The sequence below is a fragment of the Alosa sapidissima genome, chromosome 4 (genome assembly GCF_018492685.1).
Source record: "Alosa sapidissima isolate fAloSap1 chromosome 4, fAloSap1.pri, whole genome shotgun sequence".
Classification (NCBI taxonomy): Eukaryota; Metazoa; Chordata; class Actinopteri; order Clupeiformes; family Clupeidae; genus Alosa; species Alosa sapidissima.
Window position 1 is genome coordinate 7,850,001 of NC_055960.1, and position 18,767 is coordinate 7,868,767.

General features: G+C 46.1%; 1 protein-coding gene across 6 annotated transcripts in view; it reads right to left on the minus strand.

The window, feature by feature from the left end:
* LOC121707223 (alpha-2-macroglobulin-like protein 1) overlaps window positions 1-18,767 on the minus strand; it is a 38,717-nt gene that overhangs the window by 4,128 nt on the left and 15,822 nt on the right. For all 6 annotated transcript variants that reach the window (XM_042089617.1, XM_042089614.1, XM_042089616.1 and 3 more), the window contains exons 10-27: window positions 17,412-17,538; window positions 15,651-15,771; window positions 15,467-15,576; window positions 14,489-14,656; window positions 13,942-14,184; window positions 13,650-13,862; window positions 13,220-13,369; window positions 12,859-12,999; window positions 12,674-12,761; window positions 11,619-11,751; window positions 11,260-11,485; window positions 10,610-10,736; window positions 10,344-10,465; window positions 10,212-10,263; window positions 9,918-10,001; window positions 9,629-9,805; window positions 8,839-8,914; window positions 5,165-5,321 (exon numbers count right to left, since the gene is read on the minus strand). In XM_042089617.1, coding sequence (XP_041945551.1) covers window positions 5,165-5,321; window positions 8,839-8,914; window positions 9,629-9,805; window positions 9,918-10,001; window positions 10,212-10,263; window positions 10,344-10,465; window positions 10,610-10,736; window positions 11,260-11,485; window positions 11,619-11,751; window positions 12,674-12,761; window positions 12,859-12,999; window positions 13,220-13,369; window positions 13,650-13,862; window positions 13,942-14,184; window positions 14,489-14,656; window positions 15,467-15,576; window positions 15,651-15,771; window positions 17,412-17,538 — 2,515 coding nt within the window. The remainder of the gene's footprint in view (window positions 1-5,164; window positions 5,322-8,838; window positions 8,915-9,628; window positions 9,806-9,917; window positions 10,002-10,211; window positions 10,264-10,343; window positions 10,466-10,609; window positions 10,737-11,259; window positions 11,486-11,618; window positions 11,752-12,673; window positions 12,762-12,858; window positions 13,000-13,219; window positions 13,370-13,649; window positions 13,863-13,941; window positions 14,185-14,488; window positions 14,657-15,466; window positions 15,577-15,650; window positions 15,772-17,411; window positions 17,539-18,767) is intronic.

Below are 18,767 nucleotides of genomic sequence, written 5' to 3' on the forward strand. Positions count from 1 at the left end.
TTCATTTCTACTGACCGCCAGAGGCGGTGCTTTCAGCACCTGGATGACAAATTCCAACAGGGTCACGAGGAAGATCTACATACCCTTTTAATGGCTTGAGAGGGTGGCTGTGGCTATTGACCCTATAAAACCTTGCAAATGTGCAAGTCGATGCCCATGAGGCCGCCATGCATATGTCGGAAAGTGGGACTCCGCGTAGTACTGACCATGACCCAGCTACACTCAGAGTTGAGTGACCACGAACGCGAGGTGGAACCGGTAAGCCACTATCAGAGTAGGCATAGCTGATGGCCTCCACGATCCACTTGGATAGCCGTTGCTTGGACAAAGCCAGGCCCCGCGCATGTCCAGTGTGGCAGATGAATAATGAATGTGACTGCTGGAGGGCAGCGGTCTGTTCGATATAGGCTTTCAATACTCGGACTGGGCATAGAAGAATGTCACCTTGCCCCGGTTCCTCTCCCTGGGCTGGGGGCTCGAATGCTCCCAGACTGAGCGGCTGGTTAGCATACGTTGCAGAGAAGGTTTTAGGTAAAAATGCCGGGTTCGGCCACAGGGTCACCCCTGTGCCATCGGAAGTCCATTGTAGGCACTCCCGGCTGACAGACAGCGCGTGTAGCTCTCCTACTCTCTTCGCCAATGACATGGCTAGGAGAAAAGCAGTCTTCAAAGACAACCATTTTAATCCCGACCTCCCCAGAGGTTCAAAAGGGTGCCGACGCATTCAGCACCAGCGGCAAGTCCCAGGAAGGTATCATCCTTCTTTGAGGGGGCCTCAGTCGCTGAGCACCCTTGAGAAAACGGGTCACCAGACTATGGGATCCCACTGTAACTCCCTCTACCTTGTTATGCCTAGCTGATATTGCAGCTACATACACCTTGATAGTGGATGCCGCCAGTCCGTCATCAAACCGCGATTGTAGAAAACTGAGGATAGCTCCTGTCCATGTTCTTGGCACCATTGTATAAAAAGCTTCCACCTATTAGCGTAAAGCGCATTAGTGGAAGGTGCCCGTGAGTTGTGGATAGTCTGTACCACTGCAGGGTCACATGCCCCTAGCAGTGGTTCAGGCCCTTCAGAGGCCACACCCAAAGTTGCAATCGTGCTGGGTTCGGATGCCAGATCCGGCCACCCAGCTGAGAGAGGAGGTCTATGCGCACAGGGAGACGCCAAGGCTGTCCGTCCAGTAGGCTGCATAGCACCGGGAACCAGACTCTCCCTGGCCACCTGGGGGCTACAAGCAGCACTTGGTGGCCCTCCCAGAGAATCCTCTCTAGAGTGGGTAGTATGAGCGGGAGTGGGGGGAATGCATATAGGAGCTGCTGGGGCCACCCATGCGGCAGCGCATCCTGGCCCAAGGGGCTTGTTGACTCCCTGAGTGAGAACCAGAGGGGGCAGTGTGTTGTGGCTTGAGAGGCGAAAAGATCCACCTCCGCTCTGCCATATTGGTGCCAGATGGCGTGCACCACTTCTAGGTTCAGCCTCCATTCCCCTGGATCGGGGTGTTGCCTGGACAAGAAGTCCACTGTGACATTCCGTGTGCCTGGGATGTGCATTGCCCTCAGGCTCAATAGCCGAGGGTAGGCCCATGAGAGTAGCTGCTGAATCAGCCTCAGGGATGCTAGAGACCTTGTGCTCCCCTGGTGGTTGATATGGTAAACCACTGACATGTTGTCTGTCCTTATAAGGACATGTCTCCCTGCTAAGACTGGCAGGAAATGCTCGAGAGCAAGAGCGACTGCCTGTAGCTCCAACAAATTTATGTTTTGTTCCCTCTGTCAAGGGTCCCATGTGCCTTGGGCAGTTCTGCACTGCCAAACAGCCCCCCATCCGGCCAGGGATGCGTCGGTCTCTACCACTTCTCTGCGAGAAGGTATGATCCCTAAACGAACCCCGGCAGTCAGGAACGAATGCTTCTTCCATGGCTGTAACCCTTTTAGGCAACTGGCGGTAACAGTCACCAGTCTGTGCCTGTGGTGCTTTGGATGAAACCCTAGCCTGTTCATCCATATTTGGAGAGGCCTCAAAGAAAAGAAGGCCCAGGGGGACTACGGAAGAAGCTGCTGTAAGCATGCCCAACAGCGCCTGGAAGGACCTGAGCGTCAGAGCTCAGCCTCTCCTGAATCACACTATGCAGAGGAGAATCTCGCCTACCCTCCTCTGAGATGGGGTTGCCCTCATTGTCTGCGAGTCCAGTTTCGATTCCAATGAACACCGTCTGCTGGCTGGGGATTAGGGAGCTCTTCCCGAAATTCACAGTTAGCCCTAGCCTGGTGACATGAGCGACTAGCAGGGCTGAGTCCCTTAATGCCTCTGGCTTCTCTGTTCCCAGACAAGGGCAATCATTTAGGTAAAGAAGGATGCGCATACCTCTGCCTTGAAGCGGAGCCAGGGCTGCCGCAGCAAATCTTGTTAAGGTCCGGGGGCAGAGATTCCGATGGCAGGACCCGGAACTGGTAAGACCTCCCCTCGAAAGCGAAGCGGAGGAATTGCCTGTGGTGAAGTGCAATTGGAATATGAAAATATGCATCTTTCAGGTCTATGGTTGTAAACCAGACGTCTTGCTTGACGCTTTGTAATACCTCTGCTGTGTGAAGCATATGGAATTTGAAAACCTTTAGATGGCTGTTCAACGGCCTTAGATCCAGTATGGGGCGAAGTCCACCCCCCTTCTTTGGAATTAAAAAATATGTGTATAGAACCCACTGTCTTGTGATGGTGACCCTAGTTGCTGGAGGGCCCGAACCTCCTGGCGTAGGGCCAGAGCCTTGCCCTGGTCCTTAATCAGTCATTTTGACCCCTTGAAACCTCGGCGGTCGGTGCTTGAACTGGATGGTGTACCCTTTTGACAGGGTTGACACTACCCCAGGGGTCTGCTGTATTCACTTCCCAGTAATTGAGCTGTTCTCTGGTGAAACGTCCGACCGCCGGCCTGTAGACGTCACTGTCTACCTCCTCGCCCCCTCCTATTCCGAAAGGGGCAATATTCAGGCGTGCGCCGTTCCCTGTGAGGGTTGGTTCTCAGCAGGCCGGCGAAACCGCTCTGGCCTTGTTGACCCCTGTGCAAAGGTCCGCCTTATTGGCTGAAGAGTATCACCCGCCGTAGTGGGCCTCTGTCCCCGAACGGATACACGGCGCAGGCTAGCAAACTGCTGCCTGGTTTGCGTTACCTGTAGGCTGCGTTCGAGCGTTTGCTGTGCGGCAGGCCCAAAGAGTTGTCCAGGAACCACCGTGAGACAACAAAGGGCTTTCCTGCAGGGCTCAGACAATGGTGACTGAGCCAGCCATATCCGTCGCCGTGTCAGGGTCAGGGACGACATTAGTCTCCCCAGTTCCCTTGTCATGTACCCAAATGCTTTCAGTGAGGCCTCACTCAGCACTTCTGCCGACTGGTCTGCTCCAGAGGACTGGAGGGTCTGTGACAGGGACAGTATAAGGTGCGACATTGAGTTGCCTATGCGCGCAACCCGCGCCGGTGAGTCATAGCTCTTCCCAATAAGCTCGTCAGTCAGGCGACACTGTGGCCGGGGACAACGTGCATCTGGCCTTAATGCCTCATCAGGTGAAAGGATAAGGGCGGCAAGTGCCGGCCCTATAAACGGCATGCGGTCCAGCCCATGACTGGCTGCATCCTGCATACTAGCCAGGGTTCTGCAGTCGCTGGGGAGATGGGAGAAACGTCTGGGGTCAGCCCAGCATCTCTGTAACTCCTCAATGAAAGGAGCTGAAGGAGGCACGCTAAAAGATGCAGTAGAAGGGGCCTACCTGCGCTGGTGCTGCATCTAAGCCCAGGCGTGCCAGCGCTATCTTCACAGCGGGTTTGATCGCTGATGTGTGGCTAGCAACTGAGCCCTTCTGTGAGCTGTGTCCAGAAGCATCCTGGGTGTACGAGCCATAAGACTCTACATCTCCCAGATCATCCGCCCACTCATCAACCGTCGATGTGCTCTCTATCAGAGCCTCGGAGAGCCCATCCTCCTCTCGGGCACCCCCAGCTGGGGACAGCACAGGGGGCTGCTCTGATGAAGACCTTGAAGCGGCTGCTGCGTGATCGCCAGCAGGCTGTGCTCCCCTTGTAGATTAAGGAGCATCGCTTTAATCTGAGTGAACTCCGAAGCCATGTCTTCTACCTTCTGGTTTAAAGGATCTGGCGTAGGGAGTTTAAGCCTCCTCTTAGCAGAGGCCTCCCGTGTGTCTGCTCTGCGTTTCTGCTTTTGGGGATCCCATGCGGCTCCTTGCAGGGGGTGGTTGGGAGTTTAACCCCCATTCTAGTTGGGCTAGCCTAGCAGTCCTTGCAGCTACGCTCAGGCAACTGCAATTCATGCAAGCCTGGTCTGTCAAACCCTGCCTTAAGTGTTCCATGCCCAGACAGCTTGGACACTTATCGTGGCCATCCTCCAGTTCATCAGGGAGGCTAATCAAACGCAACAAATCAGGGAGGCTATCAAACGCAGTAGGCTAAACAAATATGCGCAAATAAGGAGCGAACACGCGCTCACCTCGCCACCTTAGTTTAGAAATAAGAAACAGAAGAGAGCGTTTGAAAACGCGAACAAACAATCTCATAAACGTGAAATTAGCACTTCCAATACAAAAGCGGAATTCGCTTGAATTCTAACTCACTTAGGAAGATGTTGCGGAAAACACAAGATCCGTCATTAACTCAAGAAGCCCGCGAGACCGCGAAAGCATTTCAATAAACAAAAATGTATTTAAGGCACCCTGAATCGCTAGAAGGCGAAAAAACACCCAAACGATTCCACATAGGCCTAGTTGCCACAGTAGAGCGAGCTCACTCGTAACGGTATTAATAAAGAAAAGTGTACTTACCGATCATAATAGAAAGTCACGTAGACAAATCGCAGTCTTATAAGAGGGCGAGAAAATCGCAGCTCCAACTGTACGGTTTGAAAAGATTCCAGCGTTCGTCCACGAAAATATGCCAACACTCTAAACAACCTGCTTCCACACGAGAAGATTTCAAGAGGTCACTTCCGGGGTGAGCACACCTTAAGTACCAGGACGGGGTCATGCGTCACCCCATGTCACGAGTGACTTTGTTGATATAAACACTCGACCTGCACGTGCATGTGATTGAAATCCAGGTGCTGAAAGCAGTAGAAATGAAATAGAATTCAGCATCCAGTATCATACAGGTCAGACCTTCATTCTGTTGTTGAAGAGTTTCCCCTGCATATTGAAAACACCATCTGGTCGAAGGTTTCCTCCAAGCCAAGTGCTCGCATCCGTTATAACTTTTGGATCAATGTAGACAAAGGACTTTGCTTTTCCAAACGACCTCAACACAAATGCAGTGAGCCTGGGAGAAGAGATGGACACAACGCTGAGTTTGCTTCTGTCCAGAGGTAAGAGCTGTGGTCTAAGGTTAGGAGCATTGTATGCAAGTCATTTTCATTTCTATAGCACATTACATTCCAAAGTGCTTCACAGTTAAAAAAGACAGAGTTTAAAAGATGATTCAAGCATCAACTACAGCCGACACCTCCAGACAAAAACCAAAACGAGAGAAACAGACATATAAATATACAGACAAAATACAAGTGGCATCAAATCCATAGTTCCACAGGCTCAGTGGCTGTTAAAAGCAAGTCTGAAGAGATGTTTTTTTTTAAAAAAAAATTTAGATATTATATAATACATTTTTTTAAAATATATTTTTGGTCTTTTTATGCGTTTAATGATAGGACGGTGGAGAGTGACAGGAAGTGAATGGGAGAGAGAGTCGGGGTGGGATCCGGAAAGGACCACGAGGCGGGAATCGGACCCGGGCCGCCGCCGTACGGTGCAGGTGCCCCAGCTGGGGCTGAAGAGATGGGTTTTTAGTAGGGATTTAAAAACAGTCACAGGTGATGCCGATTAGAGTTCCGGTGGTAAGCTGTTCCAGAGGCGTTGCATGGATACTGAAAGCACTAATCTAATATTACTATTACTAATATAATACTAAGCAATTTAAAGCAATTCTAAGCAATATTACTATTACTAATATAATACTAAGCAATAATCTACAAGCCAAATTGTCACCTTAGAAAACGTAAATCCCAAAGATCTAAGAGCAACGGCAATGTCACTCATAGAACATTTATTGTAAAAGATAATGCAACACCGACAGTGCAACAAGGAACAAGCTTGGTAATGTCAATACACATAAACCTAAAACTAAAAGGATCAGTGGGATTAATTGCCTAAATAACACAGGTTTAGCATCCAAGTTATACTTCAGCCTTAGGCTACTTGATATGAAGCATATTCAAATTGCTCACGTTTTTGCTCTCCGTAACACTCATGTTTCCGCAAAATTCCACACCATCTTAAATTCCAAAATCAATGTTTACTCACTGGAACCACCACATGGATGTTCTTGCTCTACATTATTAGTATCTAGTTGTTTTGTAGGAATAGTACGCTTGTACAGTAGGCCCTAGGCTATGACATTCAGTTTCCTTTCTAAAATATTTAGCAACTCCATCCCTAACGAACTTACTATGGCCAATATCTTTGAAATGTAACGGTCTTGGTTTCATTCCGAAGACATGAAATCTAGGGATGTCCCGATCCGATATTTGGATCGGATCGGCCGCCGATATTAGCAAAAAATATGGGATCGGCCCGATCCGGACTCCCGATACAGTTTGTTTTCAAAACTCCGGTCCGTGTTTTCCAGCGCACCGATGTAGGTAATCCATTCCAGTTTTTCAGCTTTTCCCCCCAAATCCGGTCCGCGTTTTTCAGCACACCTAGCGACCTGTCCAGCATCCCACTTGTCTGTGCATGTCCAACTAAGAATTTAAAGTTATCGAGCAAACATTTCATGTCAGTTGAATTAATATAGCCTAAATGTTAACCGCGACCGCGAGTGTCCGCGAGACCCTCTTACTATTAAGGCTCTTATGCATGTTGCTGCTGACAACATTCGTTAGACAGGCAAAGCTATCTCCGCGATTTAAGATTGTTGTGTAATGTATAGGCACAGCACGCACTTTAATTTTCCTATTAAAGTCTAACAAACGCATTTCATTTCAAAAAGCAACCTGGTCAATCGCTAACAACTAAGTGCACCTAGGCCTACAACTCTACACATCCAAAAGGGCAGAAGCTTCCAGTAGGCCATCATAACTTTTTTTACCGTTTAGTCTGTGCATCAGCGCAGCCTACGACGATGTGAATTAGTGGCAGCTGTTGTCGCGGTAAACTTAAGCTCCTGTCTCTAAATAGTGTAGATAGGCCTACTTGCTATGTTGCTTGATTTTCTGTAATAAAAAATGTAGCCTAGGTTACTTCAGCAAACACAGACCAGTTGTGGCATCAGTTTCGCTTTTAAAACGCAACAGTGAGAGGCTTTTTAGCGCAGTCTCACTTATCATTGATGAGCACAGGAGCAGGCTGACACCTGAGCATGTTGAAATGATCACCTTTGTGAAGAAGAATCTCCCCATCATGCTCAGACTGCAGCCAGGGCAAACAGTAGAAATTGGAGTATGGAGATGGAGCAGTAAAGTGTGGAGGAGATAGCAATACTGTAGAAGGCGTGACAGTTATTTGGGTTGTTATAGCCAATGCAGTGTGTGTGGTAATTTGACTATTTTCTACTCAGGTTTTGTGTGTGTTGCTTTTATATGTAATTTTATATTGTTTACAATATTGTTTACACTGATGGCTTTTTTAAGCCTTGGTTTACACTCTTGAGCAGAGCACTGATGCCAATTCAGTTTGTGTGGTTAATTGACTATTTAGTATTTTGTATTTATTTAACCCTGTTAAGAATAAACAGGTCAGCTTCTCATTACCAACCACTGTGGATTATTCAAACTAACCTAATTAAGTTGGCTAGTTGTTCTTAAGAGTAAAACCCTTTTCAACATGAGCATAACAACAAAATAAGTAAATATCTTTAATCTTTAATACATGCTTGGATCGGCCGGTATCGATATCGGCCGATGCTAAAAGCTACAATATTGGTATCGGATCGGAAGTGCAAAAAGCTGGATCGGCACATCCCTAATGAAATCTGGGTGAATTTGGGCCTCAGACTCTTGGTGTGAGCGGAATCGGAGCGGAACAGAGGGGCTGCTCCGGCCTCCAAATTAAAAAGCGCTCCAACAAAACTCCATCCGCTGCGCTCCTTGCTTTGGCTCGGCAGCTCTGCGTGGGATGCAGATCCTAGTGGTCGTTATTGAGTGGAAAAGTTCAGCATGTTTGTGACATAACCGGGAGCACGCTCATTTAGTGATTTAAAAACAGTCAATGCCACTTTATACTGGATTGTAAATTTAACAGGAAGCCAGTGCAGTACTGGAGTGATGTGTTCCCGTTTCCTTGTCCTGGTAAGCAGTCTAGCGGTTGCGTTTTGTACCAACTCTTGCAAGAGATGATTCATCAACTCCAGTATAAAGGGCAATACAATAATTACAAGGCGATTACAATACTGTCAATCTTAAAAGTGGCGCTTCGGTCCTAATTATGCTTTTAAATGAAAGTTTGACTCGGGTACATTCACAAGACGACCCTAGGTTGCATTTTGGTGAGTTACGCTTTAATGCAGAAACACAATTAGCTTTAAAGCACCTGTTCAGTGCAGAGATCGGGGAGAGGATGCATTTGAGGCCGTAGAGGGGGAGGACCTCCTTGAGTGGCACTGTGATGTTTTAGTAGCCATGTGTTGAATCATGGGAAACGGCGCATTAAACGTTACCGATTTGTGGTCAGAGAATGCAGTATCTATTACATCAACCATGTCCAGATTAAAAGCATGTGATAGAACAACATCAAGAGTCTTGTGGTCTACAGGTGTCTTACTTTGTGAACCAGGATGGACTCACCATGTGTTTCCATCTCCTGTTCCAAACGTGCTGTATGCTCCATTAGGATGCTTATAGTTCAGCTGCCTCTGGTATCCTGTTGATTAGAACCATATTACTCATTATTATGTTCCAAATCACCAGCCACTGTATTAGGCACATGTGTTCAACTGCTCATTAACAGATATCTATTCAGCCCATCACATGGCAGCAACTCAATGCATTTAGGCATGTAGACGTGATCGAGAGCACTGCTAAAGATCAGGGGCGTGTCCAGGGGTGTGGCCACAGGGAGGCACTGCTTCAAAAGAATGAAGTTGGCTTTAATAATATCAAATCAATAAAATAATCAATTATCAACAAATTTGATATAGAGGTAAACAGTGAAGAATACGAAATGTGACACATGGTCATAATATATTTCTAGAGAGCTTTGTCTTCTGTCATACTTTGGATGTTGTAGGTATTGTTGTACCATGTAGTGTGTGTGTGTGTGTGTGTGTGTGTGTGTGTGTGTGTGTGTGTCCATACTTTTGACTGGTAGATATAAGTATGTATACTCTTTTGATCCCGTGAGGTAGTGGTAGTGTATGCTATAAAGAATTAAGGCAATTCTGAAGGCAAAAGGGGTTCAACCCGGTGCTACAAAGGTAAATGGGAAATAGTCATTAGTCATGCCTACCACACAGAACTCAAAAGTTAGAGGTGCCATCTTGTTCAGGGGTTTACTATCCAGGATGGATACATAATAATGAACATAGACATGTGCCCTCTACTGCCCTCTACTGTCAAAAGGAAGAGAACATCTCACCGCTTTTGAGGAAGTTGGTGGCCTTCTCCTTAATGTCTGCAGTGAGCTGGCCAGTGTTCTGCAGGTACTGCAGAATGTAGATATTTGGGGAGAGGACGGCCATATTTTGCTCCCCACAACCATAAGGCATCTGCAGGAGGCTGTCGATGTTCTTCAGAGCACGACCTAAGATGTCTCCTGCAGGAGGCATGGAGTGTTGGACAAACATGGTTAGGGTTTCAGCAGTCAGTCAGCCAATGTAAGGCTCTGCTGTGCATATGAAGCGTGTGTTGTATGTGACTGTTGGTACCTAGCACAGACACAGAGGCTCTGGCTGATCCCTTAACTACATCCCCTGGGAGTGTCAGCTCCACCTCCTCCGTCAGGGCGCCCCCTGTGGACACAACATGGAACTGAGTTGGGGGCCAAGCAGGCCAATGGCCAGTGGTCTAATATGAATAAAGGTCTGGGCAAAATACATGGACATAACAGTGCATGCAAGAATAGCATCAGGTTCCTTTTAACACAAGAATCTATTAATACATTCCATAGAGTATGCATAAGGACAACACGTGAACTATAGACACAGAAGATTGGAGCTCACCCTTTGGACATAAGAGCCAGCTGAAACTTCTTGCCTTCTCGGTTCCTTCCGCCTTACAAAAGAGAAGTTACAGATGTTAGAAGTGTGATTTTAGCTCTAGAGGTTCTTGTGCAGGACTACTGGCATGCCTACCTTGACCTTGAGGGAGCGAGTGACTGCGTCTACGCGGCCTCTCTCTGGGACGGTCACCACTTCATTGCCACACAGAGTCCGAGACGGCTCAGCGGCCGCACTCACAGTCACGCTCATCTCTCCTGCAGGCAAGTTTCCCCAGGTCAGCTTCAGCAGTGTCCACTACTACAGTGTCTCTACGCTCTCAGCATTACTCACAGAGTACAGAGGGTCCCAGTGTCTAATAAAGTTACCCACTTTCCTTTAACTCTCTCAGCATTACTCACCGAGTACAGAGGGCACTAGCGTCCATTTGAAGGTTTTTCTCCCATCTGCACACAGACAGGAGGAGTACTGGCCATCAGAGGAGGGGGTCAGAGTGAAGTCTGATGAAGGGGTTGGAGTCACTGTGACCTACCAGAGAGGGACTCGTTTAACACACACACACACGAGATGCAACGGTACACAGTATTTTACAGAGCCATACATACACACATATACCGTGTGTGTGTGTGTGTGTATATATGTGTGTGTATATATACACACACACACACACACACACACACACACACAAAAATAAAGAGTTCAGACGACTCAAATCATGGGCACCATGTTTCATACCAACGTCGGATGATTCTACAATGTAACCCTGTGGGGCGAATACGGTATGTTGAAATAAAAAGCTAGAGAGGGAATCGAGTTTTTCACACACACACACACACACACACAGCTAATTAAGTAATTCAATCAGAACACACTTTGGCTACCAGAAAGTTCAAAGTCCTTATGCTCAGAGCATGATCTGTTGCTATACCATGATGCACTTGGGCAGGTAGTTGAAAAATGTTGCAATATCATGATGCACTTGGGCAGGTAGTTGAAAACTGTTGCAATACCATGATGCACTGGGGCAGGTAGTTGAAAACTGTTGTAATACCATGATGCACTTGGGCAGGTAGTTGAAAACTGTTGCTTTGAGCTCAAAGGTCTCTCCACGGATGATGGAGTAGGGCAGGGAGAGCTCGAGGAAGAAGGGCTGGAACACTGTGAGCTGAACTGGTGGGGCCAGACCGAAGCCCTGGGGGGACAGGCAGAACGCCTCCATCTCCCAGGTGGTGATGGTGTCAGGGACAGTGAGAGGGACTTGTGTTTCTCCAGACCCCCTGTGAAGAGCAACGTTAGAGCAACGTTAGAGCAACGTTAGAGCAACGGTGATGGGGCTGGATATGGGGAGCTGGTTATGGGGCTGGAGACTAGTGCTGGAAACAGGATCCCTGATTCTACATGGCCACTTACCCGACCTCTGCCAGGTCCCAGATCCACGTCTCAGGGAAGATTGTACGAACAGTCACACCAACACTTTCCGGCACTGGAGCATCTGGTGCAGCATTTCCAGCAACTCCAAAGGCCACCTTGCGATACGGATACCCTATCAAGCAGAAACAAACTCGTACAACATGTGCAGTATGCAGTATGCAGTACCTGCCCTCTCTGCTCCCCCCCCCCCCCAGTCTCTCCCCCTCCCCCCCCACGTCAGGGCACCGGTGCACATCACGATTAACCCCCCATGTCAGCAGCAGAGGCTTGAGGTGATAGTCTGCCTGCATCTGTGGACATGAAAGGTAGAGTGCCCATACCTACTGACGCTGACCAAATCCTTTACATGTTGTTTAATGACAGACAGACACACAGACAGCATTAAGGTATTAAAATGGGGTTCACAGATTTAGAAAATGTCCCTCGACATTGGAAACTTTAAATGTCCCTCGAATGTCCCTTGTTAAATGGTGAATTTGTGTTTGCGCCTAAACAATTACTGCTGACATAAAGGTAAGAATTTCGTAAGAGATCTGATCCCATTGATATTGAAGGCAGTGAATGTGCCATATCTCTCTCTGACGCTACGCTGATCTGAAGGCAGTGAATGTGCCATATCTCTCTGTGATGCTACGCTGATCTGAAGGCAGTGAATGTGCCATATCTCTCTCTCTGTGACGCTACGCTGATCTGAAGGCAGTGAATGTGCCATATCTCTCTCTCTGTGACGCTACGCGATCTGGAAATAAGGTGCTACTACTGCCATCCACAGCAAACTGCTCTCTGCTTTAGACTGGTAGGTATAACATCTTCTGCTTTATAAATGGCTTGGAGGCCTTCGGAGAGGCTTGGGAGCCATTGTTATTGCTATGGCGATGGCATTGACACAGGACTGTAGTGTTAATTAGAGCAATCAGAGGCCTTGGTCAATGGTCAGGTCTACAAACACCAAGTAAATTGAGCCTCATTGTTAAATTAGGTTACAGTGTCTCAATTCAAGGTCTACAGTGTGTTTCATGTTTAAGTGCTCTTACCGAATCCCTTGTGGTACGTCTCCCCCCGGTACAGTAAGCAGTCTGGTGTCCGCAAAACCAGGTTAGTTACAGCCTTCAGCCCCAACCTCTAAAACAGACACAGATGCAGATAGACTCCTCCTTCACAGATATTATGGACATTAGGATATGGACTTATTCTGTGTTCAAGTGCTTATTTTTCAGACCTGGAAAGCTGCAAAGGCATCAGTTGCAGAGAGTCCCGGAGGATAGTACAAAGATCGCCGCGGTCTCACTTTCAGACACTCTACTGGATCTTCAACTTCATAATCCACAAATGAGTCCATCGGCGGGAACAGATCAAAAACCTAGAGGGGAAGAGGAACGCATCATCACCCCCCTCCTCCCCATCACCCCCCCCTCTTCAGGAATCATCACCACCCCCCCCCCCCCTCCCTCTCTCCAGGCATCACCCCCCCCCCCCCTCCTCCTCCTCCTCTCTTCAGGCAGTAATGGGCAGTAATACATATGAGCGTCAGAGGCCCAGTCCCCTCTGGGTCAGATCTATGTCGTCATGGTGCTGGTAACCTTGTCAGCGTTCAGGCGTTTCCCAGGTTCCAGGATGAAGATGCTCTGATCCACAGCGCTGAGGCCGCAGAGAGAGCCAGGCTGGGCGGACAGCTGCAGGGAGCTCTTCTCTCCAGGAACCGCTTTAGGGGGGAAGAACTGCACCGACACCTGTGTACACAACAGCATATTATCAACCAATCACAGAGCAGCAGAGGAGGACAAAGACAACTTTCCACTACCTTGATCTAGCGTGCTACCATGACATGCTCTACTGTGCTACCATGACAACAACATGCTGTAGTGTGCTCCCATTACACCATTGCACTGTAGTGTGCTACCATGACAACATGCTGTAGTGTGTTCCATGACAACCATCATGCTGTAGTGCACTACCATGACAACATGCTGTAGTGTGCTACCATGACAATATCATGCTGTAGTGTGGTACCTTGTTTATGAAGCACTTCTCCGTTGAGAAGGTTTTGCTGTCAGCCAGAACCGTCTCACTGGGTAAGACACAGTAGGCCAGGACCTGCACTGAGGGGGCCATCTCAGCACTGACGGACAACTGGAAGGAAACCTCACCCAGAGTTACTGGTGGAGAACCCTTCACTGAAGCTTCAGCAAAACCATGATGAACAATCTGTCCTCTTGATAAAACCTGCAACAAACAAGGAAACCTAATGACAAAGTATTCAAATGACTTTAGATGTCTGTAATGGAACCTGTATTCCACATACCATATAAATGACATCCACAGAGTCTGCGTTGAAAGTCTCCCCAGTGAAGGTGTACTTAATGGTGATGGGTACGTCTTTGCCACACTGAAGAGCATCATCTATTTTGTCATCTATTATGGCCAGAGAGCTGGAGGACGCCGAGTCTGGAGATGCTGTTCTTAATCTGGACACAGACTTTGATGCCGAGTCATAGTATGGGGTGTTATATGGTCTGTATGTGTTGGTGTCTGTAGTTAGGCTGGCCTGGAAAGGAAGAGGCATTAGAGATGAGAAAGGAGGAATGCCTGGATCTTCCACAAAGCACCGTCACAACTACACTAGCACTAGCTTGTGTACAATATACACATGACACACTCACACAAAGATTCAACTACACTAGCAGTAGCTTGTGTAGAATATACGCATCACGCACTCACACGCAGAGACTCAAATATACTAGCATTAGCTTGTGCACAATCTATACACAACACGTTCACATAGACACTAGACGTAGCTTTTCTGCAGTGCATTCACTGATTTTTCCAGAAGACTCTAGTGACCAGCTTACAAAGAGCTCAAAGTCCCCTGGGAAAGGAGCTGTGTTGAGAGAGAACTGGGCCACTCCAACGGAGTCTGTGGTCAGGTTCAGCAGAAGTTCTGCATTCCATCTCGGACCTTTGAACAGATGGACCATCCTCCCAGCGATGCCAGTGTCATTGTAATGGGTCGCTTTGATCTGCAGAGAAAGTAGTAGTAACACTTTATTTGTCCCAGAAGGGCAATTATTTTGCATGCAAGGTTAGTCAAGTCAAGTCAAGTTTATTTATATAGCGCATTTCATACACAGAGGTCATTCAATGTGCTTTACATAAACAAAACCAAACAATAATAACAAATAAAAGCATAGAAGGGCAATATAGTCAAAGAATAGTTAAAAGGTAAAGATCATAATAAAAAGAAAACATAAAACACAAGGTAAAATAATTTAAAAATAAAGGATAATTAGTAAGCAAAAAACAAAGGCAAAAGTAGTAAAAAAAAAGTAATAAAAGATAAAGTAGAATAATTATCAAGGCAGATTCAGAATTTGTAACTTGGCACAGTTAGCAGAAAGCATCTGAGAACAGTTTGGTCTTAAGTCTAGATTTAAAACTGGCTACAGTTGGGGCCTTTTTGATGTCATCCGAAAGTTGATTCCACAGCTGAGCCGCATAGCAGCTAAAAGCTGCTTCACCATGTTTAGTTCTAACAGTAGGTTTTACTAGCAGGTTTTTCACCTGGGACCTGAGAGGACGCGAAGGTGTGTACTGCTGAAGCATGTCTGACGGGTATTTAGGTCCTGCTCCATTTACTGATTTATAAACAAGCAATAGAGCTTTAAAGTCAATTCTGTGACTTACTGGAAGCCAGTGCAAGGACTTAAGAATTGGAGTAATGTGGTCAGTTCTTTTAGTTTTTGTTGTTCTACTAGTGCAGGTTCTACTAGTGCATGCACTTCTAGTGCATGCATGGCAGATGTGTTTGCAGAGACGACCTTTTCACCTACCTTGCCCTCCATAACTGCCCCGTCCTCAATTACGTTTGGTGTATCAACAAAGGAGAGTTTCCCAAGAGAGAAGTCCAAATCTATGTTTTTGACCTCTGAACGACTGATACCTGAAGACAAAATGAAATATAGACAAGGCACCTTTGGTGGACAAACAGTTTTCAAAAGGGTCGCTTTAGCTTACCTGTTCCTTCTTCAACTACTGTGGCCTTGAATATTAGAATATCCCTCAGTTTTTGGTTCAAGTCTTGCTGTGTAAATGTTGCCATATAGAATACATAACAGCCACAGCCAGACTTGTCCATCTGTGGGCATAAAACAAGCACAGTTACAATTAAACACTCCACAAACCTGCATCATCACAGCCTCAGGAAGTGTTTGTCAGTCTACTTCATAGCTGTCAACATTGAGCGTTGAAAATAAGGGAGATCCCCACGTCTCACCCAAAATACGAGATCAACAACATAGAATTCTTGCTGATAGCAACAGGAAGATCAGACAACAAAACTGCTGCACTAACTAAACAAGGTGTAGAGCTAGGTCTACCGTTACATGGCCTACAGATTGGCATCAAAATCATGCTCACAACAACCACGCTGTTATCTTAAATAGACTAATATCACCAAGTCGCCTTCAAGCAAGCAAAACAATGCTTTGAAAACATCTGCTTCGCTGGAAGGGCAAGGGGGTAGCAACAGGACAACAGTAGGCTACATAGACAGACAGGTGCGGTGGTAGGGCTAATGTTATGAGAGTATTAAAATATTGGATATTTTACGGGGAAAAAAATATTAAGATGGGAAGGCAGTGGGAAAAAAGTTAAAATAGGTCCGAAACCCGGAAAAAACAGGAGGGTTGACAAGTATGGTCTACTTGCAGTGGTGGAATGTAACGAAGTACAAATACTTCGTTACTGTACTTAAGTAAATTTTCCACGTATTTGTACTTTACTTAAGTAAAATTTATAGTGCATACTTTTGACTTTTACTTCGTTACATTTTACAGCAATTATCTGTACTTTTACTCAGCTACATTTCTACAACACCATCGTTCCTTTTTACGATACATTTTATGATCAGTTTTTTTTTTTCTCTCTGACAAACACGTTTGTTTTACCGGGGGGTTGCTACCAAAGATTCTGGAGCGCTACGTGCATTCTTAGAAACATAAGCTTCTAGTCTAGACCAGGCAAAGCGTGAGCTTGTAGCCATCTGCATTCGGTAGGCTATATTCACCAGACCCATGGCTACACTGTACATGCAACTGTGTTCTGTGCCTTTCTCTGTCTGTTATCTGCAGCGTTAGGGCTATCCGCGGATCAGCGAAGTTACAGGCTATGCCCATGCTTCTGTCACACGTCTGATCATTTGCGGCACAAATGAATGGTAGACTATTAATGAACCGGTGGCCGGAAAAAACGTAACATTTTCCAGATTAGGAAATATTCCTTAATTGTGTGTGATTAAATAAAGATGCATAGCCTACAATTGGGGGGTAGTAACGTGAGCGCTCATTCAATGTCTATGCGTCTGCGCAAGTGAAACTGAACTTAATCATAAAGACACCTTTCTCAGCAACTTTTCTGTTCAATCAGCATAATTGGCATTACGATCCACCCGACGTTTCCCTTGTCTACCCCGTTAAACTTCAGGCTCTCCTGTTTTGCTGAATGATATTACTCAGCAGATCACCCTAGTAGATAACCAGAATTACAGTCTCTAGAATTGTAGGTCAGAATGTAAACTTCCTCCACCACTGTCTACTTGGCCCTTTAATCCCTACTGTTATAACTTCATTTTAAATGCCAGAAATGAAATAAATGTGTGGCAAACATAACAAATGTTAATTTATATTTTAATGTTCATTTCGTTAATATCAAAATCAGTCATATTGAGGCAACATTTACAGAAGAGTGAATAACTATGATGTGGAAGTAGATCTTTACCTCCACCAGTTCTTCCCAACATACTGATTGTGTGGGATCAACGTCATCGCCTCCAAATCCTCGGATATCCGTCTCTCGACACAAAGACAGAGTAGCCTTCCCTGGCACAGGCGCCCCAAACGTGTACCTGAGAACAGGGACAACACGGGTTACAAGATCACGGCCTACAAGGTCAACACGGGATACAAGGTCACACAGCACAACGCTTAAAGGCTAAAAGACCACACAATCACAACGCTTAACAGGTGAAAACAACCTCCATCAACTGCAGCTGTACTGCAAGATGGGTGATGGCAGATGACACACATTTGCTTAGATTCAAGAGGACCATAGTCGTTTGGTGACGAAGCTATGTCTCGGTGTATAGAACAAATCGACACCTGGATGTCTCAAATTTTTCTTCAGCTGAACAAAGAAAAAATTGAAGTAATTATATTTGGTAAAAAGGAGGAAAGACTTAGGGTTGCCACTCTCCTTGACACAAAAGGGTTGAAAGCAAAGGGTACGGTTACAAATCTTGGGTGTATTAATTGACAGTGATCTAAATTTCAACAGCCACATGAAAGCGATAGCTAAATCAGCTTTTTACCACCTCAAAAATATTGCCAAACTTAGAGGGCTGATGTCAAAACATGATTTAGAAAAACTCATTCATGCATTTATCTCCAGCAGGGTTGATTACTGCAATGGACTGTTCACAGGCCTTCCTAAAAAGACTATCAAACAGCTTCAGGTGATACAAAAATGCAGCTAGGATTCTAACAAAAACTAAAAAGAACTGGCCACATTACTCCAATTCTTAATTCTGTGACTTACTGGAAGCCAGTGCAGGGACTTGACTTTAAAGCACTACTACTTGTTTCTAAATCAGTAAATGGAGCAGGACCTAAATACCCATCAGACATGCCTCCATGGTCCCAGGTGAAAAACCTGTTAGTAAAACCTACTGTTAGGTTTTTGATATCAAAAAAGGCCCCAACTGTAGCCAGTTTTACTTCAGACCAAACTGTTTCTACATATTTATTCTACCTTGTCGTTTATTACTTTACTTTTTTTCTTATTAATTGTTCTTTATTTTTAAATGATTTTACCTTGTGCGTTTTCTTTTTATTATGATCTTGCCCTTCTATGCTTTTATCAGCTATTCCTGTTTTTGTTTATGTAAAGCACATTGAATGACCGCTGTATGAAATGCGCTATATAAATAAAGTCGACTTGACTTTGACCATGATCGCACAATTTCGTCCGAACACTTCCCCATAGGATGCTCTCGTATTTCCTCGCGTATCGGCGCTGTCGCCTCTCTCCTCCTCTCCTCATTCTCTCCTCCTCTGGTTGCATTTAGATAAATGAGAC